Raw genomic sequence first — 21,558 nt, 5'->3', positions numbered from 1 at the left:
CTCTCGTGCACACTTCTGTGACCAGCGGCGAAAGGGGAAGGGGAGGGAAGCGCAAGGCGAGAGTCCCCTTCCTGCGCATCTTTCCTCCGCTTTCGACCATGCTGAGTACGGGGCATGAGCGTGCCTGTGCTAACGGGGCCGCTCCAACGTTTGACAAGCACGCTCGCGATGTATGATGGGCAGGTGAGAAAGAGGGTGAGGCGGGGCACGGATGCCTCTGTCGCCACCCGAGTGGGCGTGTCTTCCTATGCGCCCGCCACCGCTGGTGCGCGCTCCGGCACAAACGGCTGACTGTGCAGCAGCTGCAGACCTCCTTTCCTCTCCTCATGACTTCTCGTTCGCGTAGCGGAGTTGGCGCCGCTGCCCCCTGCTCACACGCCGATTGCGTCGTAGGCCTCATAGAGACGCCACCCTTGTCGGCTCGTCACTCACCGCTGACCTCGGCGCCTCCTTCGTTGGTGTGATCACTGTCGCTCCCGCTCTTGTCCTCGGCATGCATGTAGAGCGGCTGCGGCTCTGCCGTGTCCTCGCGAGGTTTTGGGGTTGCACCAGCGGGGTAGCAAGAAGAAACGACAGCCACGCTCTGCTGAATAAAGTCAGCGCCCAGAGACGCCACCGACGGCGTCAGAGCCGCCTGAGCGTAGGAGAGGTGCCACAAAGGGCTGAGGCTACTGCCGTACACGAGATGCTGGGCGAGCGTATGCAAGGCGACCCCAGTGGCTTCTTGGCACCGCACGCGGGCCTTCTCAGCGATGTGGGCTGCGCGGGATTGTCTCAAAGACGCCGCGCCGACTCCGGCGCGCGCACCGAAGAAGTTCTTCAGCGCCTGACGTGTCGACGCGAACGGTGCCGCTGTGTTCTTTTCCCATGTTTCCTGCGCGGCGCTAAGCTCGGCAAGGGAGCACAACCACAACCCCGCCACGTCGCCGTAGGTGAAGTGTCGGCGTGTTCTGCACACCGTTGTCCCATCAGCGCGCTGCTCCACACACAGCTCTGGATCCTGCTCGCGCCTCCGCGGCTCCCCGATCACGGCGCACAAAAGCTTCCGCAGCACAACGTCTACCACACACACCATTAGCATATCCGAGACAGCGCTGCCATTCACTGCCGGCGCTTCTGAGACGCTGCCGCTCAAGACAGGCGGCAGCTCTGTCTGCCGAGCAGCAATGCCCGCAGCGGCGGCACGCAGTACGACCGGGGTGAAGTCGAGCAGCTCCAACAGACTAAGGGCCGTGCGGGCCCCCTGACCCTCAGTTAAGCCACACGCATCGAAAGAGAGATGAAACACCTCCAGCGGTGAGGGGCAACGGGGAGAGGAAGCAGAAGACAGGGGGCAGATGACACACGCGCAGAAAACGGCTGCCGCATCTCCCGCACTGTTCAACGTGCTAGTCGCAGCGCGAGTCGCCTTAGCAGCCCCGCGAGCCTCCATCACTCGATGACGCGGGCCATCTTGCTGGGGCGTTGTCGCTGTGTTCGAAAGCGGAGGACTGAGCGAGTGGCCTGCGTGTTTGCAGCTCAGCTCCTCCAGCATACGCACTGCGACCGTTGCCTCATCGGCAATAGGCACTACAGACGTAGCCGAGGTCTCCCTCCGAACGCGCCGTCCACGGGACGCAGCCGCGAGGGACGACGGCGCATCGCACGGCCCACCACCACGACGACGAATTCGCTCTCTTCCTCGACAGAAGCGCCTGTGCAACGCGGCGTCCTCGTCGTCCTCGGCAGTGTACAGCATGCCACAGAGCGTACAGCGCGTGGCGATCGCCAGCGCCGCCTGGCCAAGATCCAAAGTCGCCTGCGTGAGTCGCGGCGGTCGGCGATTGGAGCGCGGGCGGGGCAGATGGCCACCAGGTGCAGTGGGAGGAGACGACACAGGAGCCGTCATGCTCAGTGAGGCGGGTGGGGCCGCAGGAGGTGAGCAACCTCGAGGAGACGAATCTGCGCCAAGCCCTCCATCTGTGCCGAAGAGAAGCTCTCCGACAAGCATGTCGGTCCCATCATCATCGTCGCTCCCGCTACCGAAGCTGCTGGATGCCTTCGTGCTGCGCTGCTGCGCCGTACCTGCAGGTGCTTCAGCGACTTCGCCTGACAAGAGCACTTCCTTGCCGCTACCGTTTGTGGCAACGATAGACGATCGCGCGGGGGCTCGTGTGCTGCGGTGGACGCTGTCTGCCGGTGGCGACAGCGTAGTCATTGAAAGGGGCGATTCAGCAGCCTGCCGCTTTCGCGTGGCCGACGCAAATAGAGCTGCGAGCGTTGGCTTACAATGTCGGGCGGGTAAGGATGGCGGCATCGCTGGCGACATCCACCGCACGGGTAGTGCAGCTACTCAGAAAATGAAACTCTATGCAGCGCACACTGAGCCGCCTGCATGCGTGTGTGACGATGGATGAGTGTGCGTCTATGAGTCGGGAAGACATGGGGAAGGGAGAGAGGACGGAGTAGCGTGCAGGCACAGCCAGCACGAGGGACACGACAGAACAGCAGCGAGCCGCACAGGAAGGGCGCCCAACGCGGCACCCCTACCACGCGCAGGAGGGGTGGGAGTGGGGGGCGGCGACCGTGCACCACAGGCTGCAACAGCGGAGTAGAGAAGAAGCGGCGAAGTGCGCCTCAGAGACATCGATGATGGCGCGTAACGTAAGAGAGAGGAGAGAGAGGGGGGGAAGGGGAGACGCGGTGCGCACATCTGTCAACACTGCTCTCCTTTTCCCTTTCCTGTGATCGAGGGCAGACGATCGAGCACCGCCACCTCAGCGAGGTTGACGCCGGTGGCAGAGGAGCTGCTGTCATCGGCTGCTGCCTTGGAAGGTACTGTGGCCTCCTCCTTCACAACCACCGCTCCATCTGTCGCAGCGTCTCGTTCTCCCGTGGCGCTCTCACAAACGCCGTCGGCTGCCATTTGTGCGTCAAAGAGATGCAGACCGTGCACAGCAAGCACATAATCCTTCATGAGAGCGTTGAGAGAGTCGCTGTTGTCATCGCGCGTATCAGTCTCACGCGCCGGCAATCCCCCTGACCATTGAGCCACCTCCGCGCTGCAGGAGGAGGGCCGGGCCTCACCGACGGGCGGCCCTCCCTCGAACATACGAAACGTCTCCTGTTGCGGCTTGCCCTCCCACTCATCTCCGTTGTTGATCCGCAGTGCTGCCATCAGCAGTGCAACATCCTTCTCGAGAGACGCGCCTTCTCTCGAGCAGCCACCAGCGACGGCAACGGTGGGCGACGAATCCGGTGACGACATGGCGGGCGTGTATGCTGCGTATTTGTTCGGCACGCTTGACGATGTGCCGTTGGCGTTGTATGAGGGAGGGGGGGCGTTTCTTTTTAGGTGTGTTGTGTGGGCCCCTGTGTGTGTGTGTTGCACAGAGCTCCAAGAGTGATCGACTGGTGTGCCGCACACCTCGGGAGAAAAAAGAGGGAGCGTCTCACTCGCCGCGTTTGCAGGCGCGCTGACGAATACGCAGAAAGGCGGCAGTACTCAGGAAACCAGTGAGGAGGACAGCAGCAGTGTGTGTGTGTGTTTGTGAGGAGGGAGGGAGGGAGAGGGATGCACGTTGCGCAAAAAGGGATGAGTGCGGACTACGGCGCGGGTGTGCCCCTTTTTTACATCGCAAAGCGCCACCAGGCGTCCAAAGCAGTCTCTCCCCCTCCCCTCCCTCTGCGCCTCTTCCCTACACATCGCCGAGCAGCTGATGCAGGGCATGTGCAAGCGAGAGGACGAACACAGCGTAAGAGAGCCAGCGCACATGGGGCACGAAATCGGCGTTACACGTGTGGCAAGGAGGGGCACGCGACCCCTACACCTGTACGCATTTTTCGTACACGCAGCCGACCACCACTGCACAGGTTCCCCTCCGCCCCGATCCCCTGCCCCTCCTCGCCTCCCGTACCCCTCTGCGAGGGCGGCCGGCGGCTCGAGCCCCTTTGAGTAGTCTTCACCGACTTCAACACGCGTGCATGTATACGTTCCGTTCGATGTTAGTGAGAAGGCAATCCGCCGTCATCGCCACAGGTGAGATCGAGACGCAGGCGCAAGCACCGGCATACGCCCCAGTGGCAGCGCCCCTCACCCTACCCCCCCGGTTGCGCCGCTGTCTTCACTAGGAGCGTCAGGAGATGTGCTCCTGTGTGTGCACTTGTGGAGCCAAAGGCGGGAGGCTTTACAAAGGGTACGGACATCATCGGCTCGCGGCTCTGTCGGCCCGCCCCCCACTTCCTCCACCCCTCCCCTCTAGTCGCTGACTGCCCTCATTTTATCATCTTGATGACGTGCTTGCGGTACTCGGCGAAGTCGCCGTCGAACTTCTTCACCGTGCGGTCCTCGCAGACAAAGATGTCGTCGCATAGGGACGTGATGAAGTACTCGTCGTGCGAGATGACAAGGAGCCCGCCGTTGTACGCCAGAAGGGCCTCGATAAGGGCGTTCACCGTGTCGATGTCGAGATGGTTCGTCGGCTCATCGAGTAGCAGCAGGTGCGGCTTCTGAAAGGTGATCCAAGCGAGCACGAGACGCGACTTCTGGCCACCGGAGAGGGTGTAGATCGGCTGCAGTGCGCGCTCACCTGACAGACCCATGCCGCCGAGGTGCGCACGCAGTTGCTGATCCTCCATGTGCGGGAACTTTGAGCGCAAAAACTCAAGGGAGGACAGCTGCGGGGTGAGGCTTTCCATGTTGTGCTGCGCAAAGTGGGCGATACGAATCTTCTTGTTCCGCACGACGGTACCGCTCCGCGGCTCGAGAGTGCCGTTGCAGACATTCATGAAGGTCGACTTGCCGGCACCGTTCGCGCCGACAAGGACAATGCGCGAGGTCTCGTCTATGCCCATGTTCACGTTCTTGAAGAGACTCACGCCGGGCTTGTAGCCAAACTCGCAGTCCACCATCTCGATGAGACTGCCAGACACCGGCTCGGCGTCGGGAAAGGTAAAGGCGAACTGTGGGTCGCTGAAGACGTCGGCCACTTTTTGCATCCGCTCGAGTGCTTTGATGCGCGACTGCGCCATCTTGGCCCGATTCGCGTTATAGCGAAACTTGTCGATGAAGGCCTGGATGTGTGCCCGCTGTTTCTCCTGCGCAGCATGGTGCTTCTTCTGCTGCCGCTCTTGCTCCACGCGCGTGATCTCGAACTGGTCATAGTTGCCCGTGTAGTAGTGCAGCTGGTGGCCCACGAGGTGGATAACCTCAGAGCAGACGTTGTTGAGGAACGTTCGGGAGTGGGAGACGACGATGAGCGTCTTCTGCCAGTCCTTGAGGAACTGCTCCAGCCAGAGCACCGCGAACAGGTCGAGATGGTTCGTCGGCTCATCCAGCAGCAGCACGTCCGGCTCAACGAAGAGTGCGCGCGCCAGTGCGACACGCATGCGCCAACCACCGGACAGCTGCTTCGTCGGTGAAGTCATCATTTCCTGCGTGAAGCTCAAGCCGTGAAGGATCGTGGCCGCTCGGGCCTCGGCGCTATGGGCGTCGATTGCGTCCAGCCGAGCGTACACCTCGTTCAGTCGAGCGCTGGCCTCCGCGTCACTTCGCTTCAGTAGCTCCTGTTCCTCACGCAGCAGCTGCGACCGCTCTACATCTGTAGACAGCAGCACCTCCAGCGGCGTCTCCATGCCCGCCACAATCTCCTGCTCGACATGCAGAATCTGCATGAACGGGCTCACACCCTCCAGCTCGCGCTCCGCCAGGGCACGCAGCAGTGTCGTCTTACCCGCACCGTTGCGGCCGATGAGGCCGTACTTGTGCCCCGTCAGCAGCACCAGGTCCGTCTCCTTCAGCAGCACTTGCTTACCGAGCTGGATGTGAATGGCCTCGCAGCGGATGTCGGTGCTGTAGTTCACGCCTTCGCCCTTGTGGTGAAGCTTTGCCACGGCTGCTGCGTTTGAAACGCCGCGCTTGCGCAGGAACTCCTCGTACTCCTCAGCGAGCATCGCTTTCTTCTCGTCCTCCTTTCGCTTCTTGCGTAGCTCCTTCGCAGCGCTGCGCTTCGTCTCCCACGTCCAGTCCTCGTTTGTGTTCGCGGTCGTCACCTTTCCGACACTCTTGATCATCGTGGCACGCCTCAGGCTCTCCTCGTACTGACGGCCGATGCTGACGGCGCTGGCAAGCCGACCCGACTCCTCGCTCGGCTTTTTCGTGATGCCCTCCTTCAGCATCTGCTCGCAGATGGCCCCCGCGCTGTTGCGCAGACTTTCCTCGGATCCGCTGCAAAGGTCGAACTCACGGAAATACAGCCTCATCGTCTCCTCGATGATCTCCTCCGGCAGGTACGACTCAGATGAGGTCTGCCCCTCCAGCATCTTGAGCATGTACTCGAGGACGCAGTCGTCGATCTTGCGGAGACCCATCTCGGGGACATTATTCACGAAGACCCTCACAACACGCTCATCGTGCGCGCTGAGAATTCGCTGAAGCTGCGCCAAGTCCATCGATGCCGCCGCTTCCATTTAGTCGTGTCCGTGTATGCGTATGTCCAGGGAGGGAGAACGCGGGTGGAAGCTAAGCTTGCTTAGTGCGCAGGCTGATCTCTGGGGGCAGGGGGGAGGAAGGCGCAATCACAAGATCGACGAGGGTTGTACGTGAGACGGTGGTGGTGGTGGTGGGGAGAAAAGAGGGAGACACGAAAGTGGAGGAGGTATACAAGAGGCCCATCCACGTGGGCTCACATGTACGCGTGTGAATGCTCCCAGGGTGCCGCACAATCGCCCACTATGGGGCCGCACAGAGATACACGCAGTTCTGTGGCAACTTGAGAGGGGGAAAGAGAGAGAGAGATCCCCCGAGAAAGACTGTACTTCGCTGTAGTCAGGCTTCCCCCCCCACACACACTACTCAGGTAGGCGGTACAGACGTCGACAAGGAGGCTGGCCTGCAGGAGGGGGGAGGCGGAGACGGAAACAGGAATGGACAAGGAAGTAGGAGGACGGGCAACAAGCAAAAAGGGACATGATGGACACCCCCGCTTACGGATGAAGCCAACGCCACCCTCTTCCCCACCAGCCGATGCCATCATCGGCTTCTCCGAAAGAGATGAGCCACAGCAAATACACCAGACGCTGTCACGGCCCTCCCCTCCCCTCCCCCCCACACACCTCTTTCTCAAACGCCGATGAGGGGGGGGTACCAACGCACACGGCGCGAGAGCCAGCGAGGGAGGGAGAGAGCAGCACCCACGCACATAAATCCACAGCAGCATCGCTCCCCTCGTATCTTCCGCTCCACCGAGACCTGTGGCGCTGCGAGGATGCCGCGCACGCACATGTGCGTCTGCTACTTCCGCTTTGCGCCTCCCTTTGCCGCCTCAGCGCCTTTTGCCCGCTTCTGCTTGAAGGCGATCAGCTGCTCCCACTTGTAGTCATCAATGGCTATTGGGTTCAGCGCACGGCCCTCGGCGCTCATCCGGTCCGCCGCCAGCCACGCCTGCTCCATCACCATCTGAATCAAGTCCTGCGCGTTGACACCCTCGATCAGCGGCGGCACATAGACGCTGCCGTCCAGCCACGTCACCTCGATCTTCGGGGTGATGTGGTCGATGGAGTAGTACAGAAAGAGCTTGTCGCTTGGGAACGGCGAGCGGGCACTGAGGCCGCGGCGGTAGAAGTCGAGGGCGGCCTTCTGCAGAGTGTGCCCGTAGCCAAAAAGGAGGGGCGACACCGTCACCGTCACCCTCTCCATGTGCATGAGGAAGAGATGCCTGTGGTTGGTCTTGGGCGCCACCACGGCGAGCGGCCGTTTGGCACCCATGTGCTCCGGCGTGTGCTCCGGGTACTGCACCTCCCTCTCCCACATGCTCGGCGCTGAGAGCGCGTTGTGCCACGACTTGAAGACCCACTTTGGCTTCGTGTTCGGGTCAACGTACTGCACCTTTGGCAGCGGCTTGCGCTTCAGCTTCCCGCGCTGCACGGAGAGGAACTGGAACTCACGGCCGCCGCGCCCATAGTCGGTAGGGCACTTGGCGTGGGCATAGTGCTGATGGTACATGGTGTTCGTGCCTCCCTCACCCCAGCGCGACGGTGTTGCCTGATTGTACGTGTACTTGTTGTGGTTGCCGCGCCACATGGCGTAGTACGGCAGTGGGTACACGAGGCCATTTAAGTTACCGACATGCGTGCGGAGCCGGGGCTGACGAGAGAGAGCGACCTGCGGGGCGCAGAGCCCCAGCGTCTTGAGATTCGCGAAGGTGTAGTGCGACGCTGGTGCGGCCATTTTCGAGAGGCCAGATAAGCGAGAGGCGTATCTGGTGATGCGAGTGAGAGCGCCGTCGCCGCCGCCCCACCCTTGAAGCTGCGTGCGTGCGCGTGTATTTTGTGCTTGAGCTGCTGCACCGGTGACAAGAGATGCGCCAGGTGGGCATCGAACAACGGCGAGGGGAGAAAAGGGGAAGTGGCGCATACAACGGAGGAGTTGGGGGAAGAGTGAGAGGGAGCAGGCGAATCCGTGGCATTGGCCGCACACCCAAATAAATAAATAAACGCTTCAGAAGTCGGCGAGGGGGGGAGAAGCAGATCGGCTTAGAATTCTTTTTTCTTCTGCCTGCGCAGTCACTTCCTCCTGCCACTCGACGCACCTCAGCGTGTCCCTCAGGATCGCGCGCGCCCACGCTTTCACGTTGCAATAAAGGCTGGGCTTCCACAACAGGACGAGGGCGGAGGAAAACGAACGCGCCTCTATCCGCGCCCTGCCCCGACGACAAATGCACAGAGATACCCAATCAGCCACACCGCACGTCGCTGCGAGAATATGTGTGGCAGGTGTTGGGTGGCACGCCCGTGTGCGGTATTCTCTTCTCCACCCCGCTTCCCCAGTGTCGCCCCACAAAGAGCTAATGTACATGGCGGGAGGCGGAAGAGGCAGGGGAGAGGAGAGCGGGAGGCGTGAGGGCAGCAGAGAGCGCTGTGCTCGGCTCACCCTGTCTCGAGCGAGAGTAGCAGGAAGCAGCAAATCGAAAAGGCGGTGATGGCAGACGACGATGCCGCGCCGCCATGATCCTCCTATCGTCTGTTATCAATCGCCTCCCCTCTCTCGAAAGTTCGCTCTATCAGCCGGCAGCGCACCCGCACACCGACCCCGACAGAGAGGCGTGAGGACGCGCAGAGAAAGCACGGCGCGCGGGGGAGAGGGGGGCGCACACCACCTGAAGAGAAAGACGTGCGCACCCAAATCATAAGCCCATTGCGCGCAGCGCGGTGGAATAGACAGCAGAGATCGCACGACAGACAGACACAGACCGAGAAGTGAGAAAGTCGCGCTAGACGATGCCCTTCCCACTACGAGCGCCGAGTGGCGAGTCCGCGCGCACCCAGTTGCGCCTCCCAGTCCTCGCGGTCGCGCCTGTAGAGCTCTTGCAAGGCGGCGCGCCGCTCTCGAGTCTGCGTCTCACGTTCGAGCTGCGACATGGCCGCCGACTGCTCAGCAACACTTCCGCTTTCAGTGTCGACCGCGCAAACACTGCCGCGACGCTGGCCGGGCTTTCTGGCAAACATCTCCAAGTGGATGCGGGCACGCGCCTCCTCCTCGTTCTGCCGCAAGCGCTCCTCGCGCTGCACGCCCTCTTTTATGTAGTGAAAGACATTCTCCGGCAGGTTGTCGCGACGCTTCTCAACATCGTGCATCGCGCCGTACCGTCCACCAGGGCGAACACCCGTGACGTACGACTCGCGACTCTCTCCGGAGGCGTAATATCGCATTTGGTTGGACGTACGCGCTGAGGGGGGGGCGGAGGGGTGATGGTGGTGGGGTATGGTACTGCGACGACGCGATTAGAGGCTGAGAGAGAGGGGGGTGGGGGGTGGGCAGCGGTGAGTACCAACAACACCAACACAGACGCGCGCACACACACACACAGCCAGACACCTCCGAAGGGCACCGCGGAGCGATAGCAGCGCAGCAGAGACGGTGGGGAAGAGGGGCATGTGGTGGATGTAAACAGTGCATTCTTCGTGCATGTGGTTGTGTGCCTGTGCGCCGCCACGCCACACACACGTGCCAGCGCTTATCGACATCAGGCCTGCTACATAACGTCTGTAGCAGCTTGCGAGAAGGGTAAGCGAAGTGCGGTGACGAGGCCTCGTCCGGCGCTTCGATTTCCGCCGCGCCTCCTTTCATCCCCCCAAAAAAGAGAGAGGCCGCAGACGGTGTGGAGGAGAGCACAAAACGAGGCGGGGGTGAGGAGCACAGTGCACTGACGCCGCACTTTTCTTCCCTTTTCCATTTCCGCAGGGCCCATATTAGCAAACGTCGCAGAGGCGCGCGGGAGGGCGACCGGGCAGAGGTGTGTGTGTCCACGCGCCTGCAAGGACGCATCTCTCCCCCCCGGCGCACCCAGCAGTGCAACGTCCCCGTAAAGCGCGACATGGAGGAGAGAGAAAGTGACATCGTCCTTTTCTTCATGTGGCCACTCTTTTAGTGTCAAGCTGCATAACACAGGGACAGTGGCGGGCATTGTGGACACTGAGGCGCGCGCAGGTCCATGCACAATAGCCCCACTCCATGTTATTCATGATCGCACAATCACGCGTGAGCACGTACGCAGCCGATTAGGCCAGCGGCTGCTGCTTGCCACCAAACCAAGATAGCCGCCTACTTGGGCTTCTTGTGATGCTCGAAGTGCGGCTGAGGCACGACGCGGCGCAGAAGAATCGCGTTACACTCTTCAAGGTCAGAGTAATAGTTCTCCACCAGCCGCACCTCCTCGAAGTCGAACTTTCGGTAGAACTGCAGCGCTGGCGATCCAACCTGGACATGCAGCGTCACCGCCACGATGCGGGTACGGGACTCGTTGTGCACCGCCGTCAGAATCGTCTGCAGAAGCCGGGAGCCGATGCGCATGTGGCGATACGCCTCCAAAACGCCAATGGTCATGATGTAGAGAACGTACTCCCCGTCCGTCGCTGTTTTCTCTAGACGGCACATGATCGAGCCGACAAGGATGTCGTAGTAGAAGGCTAACTGGTTGAACTCGTGAAAGCTGTGGCGCACGTAGTCGTCGTAGTAGCTCTCCGTGTACTTCACTGGAAAGCAGTAGTCATCGAGCACCTTGATACGCTCGCACAGACGCGAGTCGTTCATGGGGCGGATGTGCAGCCCCTTCAGTGGGGGGAACTTCTTCTCCTCGTACGACGCTGGCATTGGCACAGGGGGACTTCAGCGAGACAGCGGCACGCCCTTCAGTGGCTGCACGAGAGGTGTGTGGGAGTGTGAGAGGAGAGGTCCTGCGGGTGTAGTGCTCGCGCCGACACGGCACGCGTAGAGGAGAGCAGCATGGGGGGGAAGGGTAAGAAGAGAAACAGTTGCCAGTACAGACGCTTAGTGCTCGCCGACATACATGCACACGTGCACCCAAGTTGGCCGCATGCGCATACAGCCATGGACCTCACTAGAGGTGCTCACGCAAGAACAGAGGGAGAGGGGAAAAGATTCGCCTTGGAGAGGCAGTGGCTCAGTGCTACCTTGGCGTGTGCGACAATCAGGAAGGTGCATGACAAGAGAGGGGGCAGGGACGCCGAGGGGTGGAGTCGCACTGTACACGTGTGCGGCTCCTTCAGCTCTGGTGAGGGGCCGGCCGCACACGGACAGACACGCTGCCTTAACGGTCACCCTTTACTCGCACACTCCGCCACGACCATCAAGGCCGACTAACAAAGTCATCACGTATCCGCACCGCGTGTATGGACGCCCGCAGTACAACAGCGGCGCCATCACCTTTTGCGGTCTCTTCCTCGCCGTCTTTCTGCAGATATGCCTCGCTCTAGCGGTCTTCTATATATCCCTCCTGGCGCCAATCGCAGCATAGAGCACTCCAGGCGCGGCGCGGCGGGCACCCGAGAACTGCCATAAAGCGTCACGCAGTGGGGGATAGGGGCTCGGCAGTGGGAGGGAATAATTGTGTTGATGCAGGGAGGAAGGGGGGAGGTGGAGGTAAGGCGAGGTGATCTCTGCCTCCGTCTTCCTCCGCGCCTCTCCGTCTCGCCTGCGCTCACATCCCGAACTCAATCGAGGCGACAGAGCGGAGTTCATCAAAGGTCCACCAACGCCCACGCTCACGCCCATTTAGTAGTTGAACAGTTGCATCGACTTTCCATGAGCAACTGACTGCAGCGCGCCGACGTTTTGCCGCGGCCTACTCCATCAGGTCACTCAGCTGTTGAACAGCGGCTCCATCTCCTTCAGCAGCGCCTTCGCAGCGTCCACGCGCCTGTCATGCGTCGATGTAGGGAACCGGGGGGACGAAGGCGACGCCACATCAGCTACGTACCCGCCGGTGTTGGCGATCGCGGACAAGGCCGGCGCAGAGATAATCACTGTCGCCTCTGTGTCCGCATCAGTGTCAACGCCGTCGTCTTTGACCGGGGCCTGATCTGCGGGCGGCGGTGAAGGGCAAGGAGAAGGCGAAGGAAGCCGTTGAGGGAGGGGGCACGTCACAGCTGCCTCGCTAGTCTCTATGACCTTCGCCAGCTCGTGTCCTTGCGACACAGCAGTACCGCCGACATCGCCTGGCGTTGGTGCATCCGTCCGAGATGCCGTAGCAGTTGGGCTTTGGGCGTGCGCGTTACTGCCGACAGTCGGCTGCGGGAGTCTCGTCTGCTGAGCGACGTACTGGGCAATGCACCTCTCAAGAATGTGCCGCGCGGCTGCGGCTCTCGTGTTCCCACTGTCCTTGACAGCATCGGCCGATTCCTGCGGCTTCGATTGATGAGCCTGATTTGCCAGCACTGCCGATGAGGAGAGATCAGCGAGAAGAGATCTGCACAACTCATTCGCAAGAGAAGTAGCGCCCACGCTTTCATCGCCGTCCGCAGCGTGTCCATTACCTGTGAGGCTCGCGTACAGCAACGAAGTAAGTTGCTGCGCTACAGAGTCCGTCGGAGAGGTCGCAGTAGCTGGCCCGTCATCCCCTGTCCTAGAAGTCGCAGAGGAAGCAGCGCTGGGCGGTGGTGATCGGCAACGTGAGGAACCCGCATGACCAGCCGCGGCGGGTTCGCTCTTCGTGCTCCCCGCTGTGGCTCCAGCACGCTGTCCCTGGTCAGAGAAGGAAGTCGCTTTCCCCTGCCCTGCCACATCATCACTGTCTGCTGCCACCGCTTTCCGCTCGCCGTTGCTGCCACTGTTGCTGCGCCGCAGAAGACGGGCCCGCTCCGCCGCTAGCTCGCGTCGTGTGTCGGCCAGCTGCGTTTCGTAGAACGTCTTCATACGCTCGTACTGTTCCTGTAGTGTTGCCACCTCGTCGCTGTGGTGAGAAGCGCGCGTTCGACCTGATCGTTGCTCCTTCTCGAGAAGCTCGAGCGCGGTCCCCTCGCTCTGCCTCAGGGCGTCGCGCTCGAGCCGCAGCTGCGACAGCTCCGCCAGCTGCTGTGAAATCACGCGCCGCGCCTCAGCCAGCTGTCCCTCAAGGCGCTTGCAAGACCGCCGCAGCGTCTGACACTCTTTCTCCAGCTGCTCCTTCGCTACGAGGCTGTCATGTAGTTGGGCGGTGGTGGAGTCCGTGGCCTGCTGCGCGGCCGAAGAGCGCAGCGCAGAGGCCGGTGCGGGCAGGAGACGAGCTCGTCCACTGCTGCGCAGGCGATCGGCTGTACTTCCTATGGCGGGGGTAGAGTGCAGCGAGGCGTACCCGACTTGCCGACTGCCACGCTCTGGAGAGCGCAGAGAGTGCTCCGTCACTCGGCAGCCACGAGAAGAGCTCTCTCCGGCAGACGGCACATCACTGTTCGTGTCGTACGCCGCCTCCGTGCGGTGCTCCGCAGGAGCAGGGGATCCGTTAACACTTTGTGGCGGCTCTGCTGCCGACGAGTCATTGTGAGGTGACCCTGCCCCCAAACGCCGGTGACCCGTCAGAGCAACACGCGGCGCCCCAGTCGCCGGTCGATGAAGGGCTCTGGCTGTGGGGCTTGCCGTTGCTCGCCTAAGGGGCTGCGGCGGTTGTTCGCGAGGGCGCACATTGTCGCAGTCGTCGAGGGGAGCCGATGCCAAGCCGATCGATCTGTGCGCAACGACCGACTGCGCCGCACCACCGAAGCGGCCTCGGCACGATGAGGGATTGTTGGCGCTGCTGTCCAGGCTCTTCAGCGCAGTAGACGGTGCCTGCGATACCTCGGCAGCCACCATCGTCTTTTTCTCTGAGCCGTGCGAGCTACAAGCCAGTGTGCGCTGCGGCCTTGTCGCCCCCATGCTCGCTGTGGAGAACGGCGCAGGGGTGTGTGCTGCCGCCGAGGACATGCCACTGCTCTTCCCCCGAGAACCCGGTGCGACGACCTCGTAATCGTCTGCGCGCGTCAGCGGCGCGCCGTCCAGCGACACGAGAGACGGTTGCAGCTCTGCCAGCGTTTGCCGATAGCGCCGCGCGCGGGTGACCGGGTTGCCCGCCAAGTTTAGCAGCTGAAGTGACGGCGTGGTCGAGACAAACAGGAGCTCGTCGACATCCTCAACGTAGTTGTTGCTCAAGGATGCAACGCGCAAGGAGCTCAGCTCCTTTAAACCGCTTGTGCGGCTGATGCGGTTATCGTCGGCGCGCAGCACTTCCAGCGGTATGCGAGGGTGCAGACCAGCGAGGCTTGTAAGTCGATTGAAGCTCACGTCCAACTCTCGCAGGTGTACGAGCTGGCTGACATGGTCGAGGTGCTCAAGTTTGTTGTGCGCGAGGTTCAGCTGCGTCAATCGCAAAGGCAACCCGTCAACAAATGAGATACGGTTGTAGCTCGCGTTGAGGCGAGTGAGGGAGCGCAGGGGCTGCAGGTTTGTTAGCTCCTGCAGCTCATTGCGGGAAAGGTCAAAGGCGGTAATGACACAGAGCATCTCACGCTCTTGGGGAGTCGTAAAGACGGCGGGGAGGTCAACGGCTCGAATGCCGCGGCCCCGACCACAGACCTCCACCTCCTCTGACCCACCAGAGCCTCGGCTACTGCTCGTTGCCACTGACATGCTCCCCCTCTTTTTCAGCAGCGTCGAACCGCAGAGGCCCTCACTGTTGTCTTGCCGACTCTCGAGGAGGTGGTCGATCGCTGAGCGAAAAGAGTTGTTTGGAGTGCCTGCAGGCTCAACTGACATCGAAAGCAAGACACCCAAGCCCCTTCGTCGCTGCTCACTCAAGTTGCCGCCACTGCCTGAGCTCGTGCCTTATCGGGCGTGCCGCGCGCCAGTGGTCCGAAGAGAGGCAACCGGGGGGAGGGAGGGAGGGACGAAGAGAAGTGGATGGAGGGCGGCAGGCGCACGACGCAGCGGAACAGTGCGATTGGTGTTTTGTGCGTCACGTGAGGGGAGGCGGAGGAGAAGAGGTGATAGTGAAAATGAAACGCTCGCGCAGAGATACGCCCATTCGCCCACACGCCCTGCCGCTTGGCAGGGCAGAGGGGGGAGGAGGGGGAGGGGAGGTGCACGGCAAAACTGTGCAGGGCTTGGGAGGGCAGTTGAAGAGAGCTGAATGGATCAGACGGATGCCACCGCCTCGAAAATATATGCATCAAGCAGAGGCAGTCGAAATGCGCTTATACAGAGACGAGAAGGAAAGGTCTGCCTCGTACACACACACACACAGACAAGGAGGGAGGGAGGCACTGCCGTCTATGAGTAGTGCCCCCCAAAGAAGGCACGCCACAGAGAGAGAGGGGGGGGCTGCGCCGCATCTGTGACATCATCTATGTGCATGCTCGATCGAACGATGGTGGCAGTTGGAGAGGAAGAGAGACGAGGAGGGCGAAGCAGTTGGGGGCATGGTCGATCGCCGGCCCCACTCAGGCGCTAATGCTACAGCGTAGTAGCAGCACCAGCCGGAACTACGCCCAGAGCCCCTATCCTTCCCGCAGCTGCAAGAGTGAGGCGAGCCCGCGCGGCGTGCGGGTGTGGCCTGGCGAAAACGGCATCCTCGGCGGATCGGTTGCGGCAAGCGCTGTGCCGGCACCTGCGGCGTCGTCGCGTGCAACTGCAGCCGACTTGTTGTAAAGGTCATCGCTGAAGAAAGACGCTGCTGGCACGCTCGCGTATGTGGGGCGGGTTGGCAAGACGTTTGACGCTCTCACATCATCGTACGCTGTGCAGGCGTTCTCTGCTTGAAGCGCCTCTACCACATCATGCAGACGTGCCACGTCGCTAAGAAGCTCCGCGCGCTCCTCCTGCAGTCGCGCCACGAGCGCCTGCAGTGAAGCGCATGGCTCAGACGATGCAGCTGGCGTCTCCTTTTTACACGGCTGCCTCCTCGTCTCCGTTTCCTGCTCGCCTTCCTCCACCAGCTGCTGTGTGAGGGCCTCCACAACGCGGTAGTGCTCTTCCCGCTGACGCAACCGCTCTTCCACTTCCATAGCCGTGCCGCAATCCGTGATCGCGTAGGAAGCCTGCTCGGCTGCGTAGACGGCGGCGCATAGCGCCTTCCATAGTCGCTCCCGCCGCACCGCCCGCTGCACTGTCGAGACGTTGTGTGCCTGCGCTGCCTGCAGTGCTGCTGCTAGATCGTGCTCCCGTGCATGTAGGGCTCCGAGCTCGGCATAGTGAGCCTTGCGCAACGCCGCCATTGCCCCTCGATCGGATCGTTTGCCATCAGCGGTGTCGGCCTCGCTGCCCGTTGAGCCGGCAGAGAGCGGAGCCGCGACCGCGAGCTGACCCCGTGGCGCCATTGTGGGAGTTTCCCTGCTGGTGGTGGGGGCGCTTGAGGTCGCAGTCGCGCTACTTCCAGCAGCCGGCAGCGTACTGCTCCACAAGCGCAGTAGATTAACCGCCGCCATCAGTCTCCCCTCCATTGTGTGGTGCGCTGCGACGATGGACCACAGCCACTGCTGCATCTGCTTGCGATTGCGTGGGGACTCCTGCAGGTGCTCCAGCATGAGGCAGTGCAACAGGTTCGCCTTCTCATGCACGTCGACAACGGTGGTTCCTGTCTCATCGTCGACGATGTTCGCCGTCAGTGCCGTTATCTCCGCCTCCAGTGCAGCCTTGTCCATCGTAGTCCCTGATAGTGGTGAGGATGCCGGTGCTGCTCGGAGGGGAGGGGGAGACGACGGCGCCTGCTGATTATCGCTGGCTTCGCGGTAGGCACGCAGCTGTGTCTCTAGCTTCTCGATATGGTCAGCGTAGTGCTGCTGCATCTGTGCTATGGGTGCACCATCTGCTCCGTGACCTCTTTCCACCGATGCCACCGCTTCTGCTGTGTGCGGGCTGGCGCTGCACGCGTCACTCCTACCGCTGGCGGCACCTGAGGCAGTGCCCGCGGTGCGTGCGTTGGCGAGAAGAGTCAGCAACTGCGCCACCTGCATCTGAAGCGACTCGCACTCCGCCTCCTTTGACTGCAAAGCGGCTTCGAGAGCTGCGTCGCGTGCGCGTGAGGAGGACACCGCCGACTCCTGGGATGCGGTTGCGTTGCTCATGGAGGAGGTAGAGCGGTAGAGCATACCAGATGGCTGCCCGACAGCAGGAGCTGCCGTGTCGAAAGACTGGCGTGATAGAGACGCCGTTGCGGAGAAACGGGAATTCCCAGACGAGCGTGACGACGATGCGCTGCACTGTGAAGAGCACCGCTGACTTTGGGTCTCTCGTTGAGATGACCCGAGCGCCTCGGCGCTCCGCCTTCGCATCTCACAACTGCTCCCGCGTTGCCTTCCACGGAGGTCACGACGCGAGTCCGCATTGTCGCTGCTCGACACTCTCGAGGTAGAAGAGCGAAAGGACTGTGCTGATTCGGTGCGAGGTGGAGGCGGCAGCAGGGGAGACTCCCCCGCGTCATTGAGTCGTGGAGTAGATGACGACACCAAGGAGGACGAGGAGGAGCCTGTGGGTCTCAGATCACCGGCCCCTGACCGCTTTTCCGCCGCCTCTGGATGTGCCCGCCGAACTACAGGAGGGCTGTTGGCCTCGGCCACGCTGCCTTTACGCCGCCGCGCAATCATCGATCGGTAGGTACGGGCAGCCTCCTCCTCCAGCGCCATCTCCGCCTCTGCAGTTGTGTGGAAAGCGGGGTGCGCCCGCAGCCCCTCCGCCAGCGACTCAGGCACTGCAGACCATTCCAGCGCATTACCCAGCAACAGGGTCGCAATGCAGTCGGTCGACTGTAAATAGGTGGTCACCTCCTCGGCCACGTCGAGCGCAAACTCCGCTGAGAAGTCCGCCCGCTTGGAGAGGTGGTGAAAAAAATAAAAAACAACGAGCGTACTGAATCCGCGCTCGACGCTTCCGGCTTGGAGGGCCGCTGGATCGAGGAAAGACAGAGGGATGTGCAGCTTTGCAAAGCGGCGAAACAGCTGCTCCCAGTTAACGTGTGCCCGCTGCGTGTTGGAGTGCGTCTGCGCTGGCGCTGGGCGAATGCGAAGGTCAGGGAAGACAAGATTGAAGAGGCAGCAGAGCACCTCGCCGTCTGCCAGGCCCGTGTAGTCACTCAGGCGCCGCGTGCTGTAGCGCTCTGCGAAGGAGAAGAGCTCCTTGCGTCCAATCACGATTGTTGCCATGATCATCGTCTTTCTCTCTATGATCCTGTACGGATATATGCGCGTCCTTGGACGTCGGTAGGTGTACGCGTGCACCTGCCAATGTATACGGATACGGCGTGCCCCTCAGGCTCGCACAAGGATGGAGGGAGAGAGGCGGGGGCGGCGGCCTAGCGCACTGTCAAGTGCGGCCCTTTCAGGTTCGGCACAGTCGAAGAGAGAGAGGGGGAGGGGAGGGCAAGACGGCGCAAGTGCCCTTACCGAGGGAAAAGAGGAAAATGAGGACGGAGACAGCAAAACAGTTCTTGAGCGAGGCAGCACCAGCAGAGTGAGGGAGGAGATGTGCAATGGGGGCCCGCTAGTGCTCGCGAGAGAGGTGAGGGAAGGGCCTCCATTTGTTCATGTGCTTCCCTCGCTTTGGGGGCGCCATCACACCCACCCGCCACAACCTAACACCCAAAGACACAGGCGACACGTCAAGAGGAGGGAGCCAGTCGGCGGTGGAAAGGAAAGTAAGGCGGCTGATACTCTCTGGGGAAGCCGTTTGGGCCTTCGATGCTCCGCTGAGCATCAGTAGCGCACCTCAAGACGCGCGCAAAGGCTCATGCGCACGTGTGTGCGTATGCATGCAAAAAAAGAGAAGGTACACAAGCGTGATTCTCTGCAGCGGGGACGCAAGCACGTGCAGTGTTTAGTTGGTGTGCGTGTGCCCGTAAGAGTCGGGTAAGGATACGGATGTCGGGGAGGATGAACCGGCAAGGAGGGGCACTTGGTCAGAGGAGGGTGGCAAATGGGGTGATCGGCGAGAGGGGGGGAGGGGCCGCCGCCTCTCCGCCATTTCCTCTCTTTTGTATGGACGACTCATTGTGCATGCGTCGGTGTCGACAGTGAGAGGGAGACATTCGTTAGAAATCAACAACAACAAGCTTGGGATGAGGAGCGACGCAGATGACCGTGGCGGCCGTGGCATGGATTACAGTGACGACGAGAGGGCATCACACTCTGAGGGCGCGAAGGGCCTCTTTGGTGTACACAAGAGCTCATACACGCCCACACTCTTAATGAGAGGCGAAGAGTAAGCGGCCACCCGAGCAGGTGCGGCACATGTGAGTCAGCGGCCAAACACTGCATGGCGCTTGTTGGAGAGCACGAGTGATGGACATAACGGGACTAGCCACTTGAGGACACAGTGGCGCGAGGGCGTGCCTGACCCCCTGTGCTCAGTATACATAGCATCGCTCTAGCCCATCCGCATCCCTCAGCACCAGCGTCCAAGCGAGTGACTTCAGTTGCAGCAGCTGAAGACGACAGGCGTGAAGGAGGCTCACGCGCAGACACCATATCGGCGCAGGGTAGTATGAGAGGCAAGAAGAGAGGTACAGGTATGGCACCCGAGGTAGCACGCGTGACGCTCCGCTACCGTCGTCGCACCCCCTCTTTACTGCGCGCTGGAACGAAAGATGTGGTCCTTTGTCTTCTCCAGGTTGAAGAAGGTGTAGTTGACGATCACCTCATCCAGCCAGTTCACCATCTGATCATTCAGGAAGTCACGATCAATGTAGAAGAAAACGGGCATCTCAACCAGCTCGTGCGGCTTGAAGCGCTGCTCCTCGAAGCAGAAGCACTGAATCTTGTTGAGATAATTCGTCACCTCCGGTGGTGCAATGGTGTAGGATGAGACGCCGAGGAGCGTGCGATTGCTGCGGTTGTAGGCGGAGTAGAAAGCCAGCGCTGGCTCGCCTACAAGCACTTCCACCTCCTTCTGCAGAGGCACGAAGGCGATGGGCATCGTGTTGCCCACGTCGCTAAGGAAGCGAACCTTCAGCAGCTTCTTGGGCACCGGGTAGTGCTTGTTCGCCTCACTGCGCTCGCGGGCCGCCTCAGGGGTGTAAAACTTTGGATCCACTCCACGACCGGTGGGGGCGCAGTACATGCGATAGAGAGGTACAAACAAAAAGGTGCACCCGAGCGATACGATACCGAGACTGAGGAAGGCGGAGAAGAACTGGCCGCGTTCGTCGTAGTTATTAGCCCCAACGTATCCACTCTCGATGCGAAAGCGACGCCTAACGCCACTCTTCCGCTGCTCCTCGGAAGCGCTAGAGTCGCTAGCATCCTGGCGCAGCGGCGGCGGGGCACCATCGCGACCGCCGACCGCAGCGCCTGCGGTGCGGTACCGCTGCCAGCACCGACGAAGCATCGGTGATTCCTCTCTTCTCTTCAGAGCTGCGGATAGAGAACCGACAACGGCACCGGGCACACACACACACAAACACAAACACACACACACACGCACACGTGCAGAAGCATACGAAGAAGAGAGAGGAGAGGGGAGGGCGGGAAGAGGCGGAGGGAGCGAGGGGGAGAGAAGTGAAGACGAGCCAACACGAACAAAGCCAGTGGCCGCCGTACTGCCGGCAACAGCAGCAGCAGCAGCGGCAGCAGGGGTGGGTGCGATCACGCAGCATCAGCACGCCTAGACAGAAGGTTTTGTGTTGCCCCGCATATCGCAGCGGAACGGGCAGACGGTTGTCTGACAAACTTTTTGCTTACGCTCCTCTGCCCAAGAGAAGCGAACGCGCATAGGACAGCTGGCAGTGGCATCGACCTTTCCTTCCCAAGAACCGACACTTCTTGTGCTGTGGTGTACCCTTCTTGTGCCTCATGGGCGTCATAGAATACTGCGCGGACGTGGATATTCTATGGGCTCCATATGTGCGTCTCTGTACGTCAGTTTCAGCGCTGGAGAAATGCCGCGCTCGAGTAGACCAGAGCATGCCGAAACGCAGACAATTGCATCAGCGCGACTCACGGAGGGGGAAGGGGACCAAAAAGAGGCGTAAAGGTGGCACCCGCTCGCCCGCCTTGCGCTTTGCCCTCCCCCCGCCGAGCCTTTGGGACCGCACAGTAGGCCAAAAGAGGCGCCCCGCACAGACAGCCATGCGCCCGGGGTCGCCAAAGTGCACGAGGGCACATGAAGCGGAGGTGAAAGGGGCAAGGACGGGTGGGGAAGAGCAAACGAGAAACATGCAAAGGATGAGGGCAACCAAGTGCACACGAGCACGCCAACACAAACCGGCACTGCTGCGGCACACGACCTTCTCCCTCCTCCTTTCATACCTCATCCACCCTCTCCAGTGAGCGTAGGCACACATCATT

General features: G+C 61.3%; 9 protein-coding genes across 9 annotated transcripts; all 9 read right to left on the bottom strand.

The window, feature by feature from the left end:
• Positions 1–424: 424 nt before the first annotated feature.
• LSCM1_08058 (uncharacterized protein) lies at positions 425–2,308 on the bottom strand (the record flags this gene model as incomplete). The annotated part of the gene is made up of 1 exon (XM_067325401.1): positions 425–2,308. The coding sequence occupies one exon, from the start codon at positions 2,306–2,308 to the stop codon at positions 425–427; it is 1,884 nt and encodes a 627-aa protein (XP_067181506.1).
• A 387-nt stretch (positions 2,309–2,695) lies between these two features.
• LSCM1_08057 (uncharacterized protein) lies at positions 2,696–3,247 on the bottom strand (the record flags this gene model as incomplete). Its single annotated transcript, XM_067325400.1, has 1 exon — positions 2,696–3,247. The coding sequence occupies one exon, from the start codon at positions 3,245–3,247 to the stop codon at positions 2,696–2,698; it is 552 nt and encodes a 183-aa protein (XP_067181505.1).
• Positions 3,248–4,254: 1,007 nt separating this feature from the next.
• On the bottom strand, positions 4,255–6,447 carry LSCM1_08056 (uncharacterized protein; the record flags this gene model as incomplete). Its single annotated transcript, XM_067325399.1, has 1 exon — positions 4,255–6,447. One exon carries the CDS (start codon positions 6,445–6,447, stop codon positions 4,255–4,257), a length of 2,193 nt encoding a protein of 730 aa, XP_067181504.1.
• An 823-nt stretch (positions 6,448–7,270) lies between these two features.
• Positions 7,271–8,206, bottom strand: LSCM1_08055 (uncharacterized protein; the record flags this gene model as incomplete). The annotated part of the gene is made up of 1 exon (XM_067325398.1): positions 7,271–8,206. One exon carries the CDS (start codon positions 8,204–8,206, stop codon positions 7,271–7,273), a length of 936 nt encoding a protein of 311 aa, XP_067181503.1.
• Positions 8,207–9,267: 1,061 nt separating this feature from the next.
• LSCM1_08054 (uncharacterized protein) lies at positions 9,268–9,687 on the bottom strand (the record flags this gene model as incomplete). Its single annotated transcript, XM_067325397.1, has 1 exon — positions 9,268–9,687. One exon carries the CDS (start codon positions 9,685–9,687, stop codon positions 9,268–9,270), a length of 420 nt encoding a protein of 139 aa, XP_067181502.1.
• An 892-nt stretch (positions 9,688–10,579) lies between these two features.
• LSCM1_08053 (uncharacterized protein) lies at positions 10,580–11,128 on the bottom strand (the record flags this gene model as incomplete). Its single annotated transcript, XM_067325396.1, has 1 exon — positions 10,580–11,128. The coding sequence occupies one exon, from the start codon at positions 11,126–11,128 to the stop codon at positions 10,580–10,582; it is 549 nt and encodes a 182-aa protein (XP_067181501.1).
• Positions 11,129–12,136: 1,008 nt separating this feature from the next.
• On the bottom strand, positions 12,137–14,914 carry LSCM1_08052 (uncharacterized protein; the record flags this gene model as incomplete). The annotated part of the gene is made up of 1 exon (XM_067325395.1): positions 12,137–14,914. One exon carries the CDS (start codon positions 14,912–14,914, stop codon positions 12,137–12,139), a length of 2,778 nt encoding a protein of 925 aa, XP_067181500.1.
• Positions 14,915–15,780: 866 nt separating this feature from the next.
• Positions 15,781–18,420, bottom strand: LSCM1_08051 (uncharacterized protein; the record flags this gene model as incomplete). The annotated part of the gene is made up of 1 exon (XM_067325394.1): positions 15,781–18,420. The coding sequence occupies one exon, from the start codon at positions 18,418–18,420 to the stop codon at positions 15,781–15,783; it is 2,640 nt and encodes an 879-aa protein (XP_067181499.1).
• Positions 18,421–19,837: 1,417 nt separating this feature from the next.
• LSCM1_08050 (uncharacterized protein) lies at positions 19,838–20,599 on the bottom strand (the record flags this gene model as incomplete). Its single annotated transcript, XM_067325393.1, has 1 exon — positions 19,838–20,599. The coding sequence occupies one exon, from the start codon at positions 20,597–20,599 to the stop codon at positions 19,838–19,840; it is 762 nt and encodes a 253-aa protein (XP_067181498.1).
• Positions 20,600–21,558: the final 959 nt, after the last annotated feature.

The sequence above is a fragment of the Leishmania martiniquensis genome, chromosome 3, assembly GCF_017916325.1.
Source record: "Leishmania martiniquensis isolate LSCM1 chromosome 3, whole genome shotgun sequence".
Taxonomy (NCBI): Eukaryota; Euglenozoa; class Kinetoplastea; order Trypanosomatida; family Trypanosomatidae; genus Leishmania; species Leishmania martiniquensis.
The sequence above is the reverse complement of the archived record's forward strand: the minus strand, read 5'-3'. Positions and strand labels throughout refer to the sequence as shown.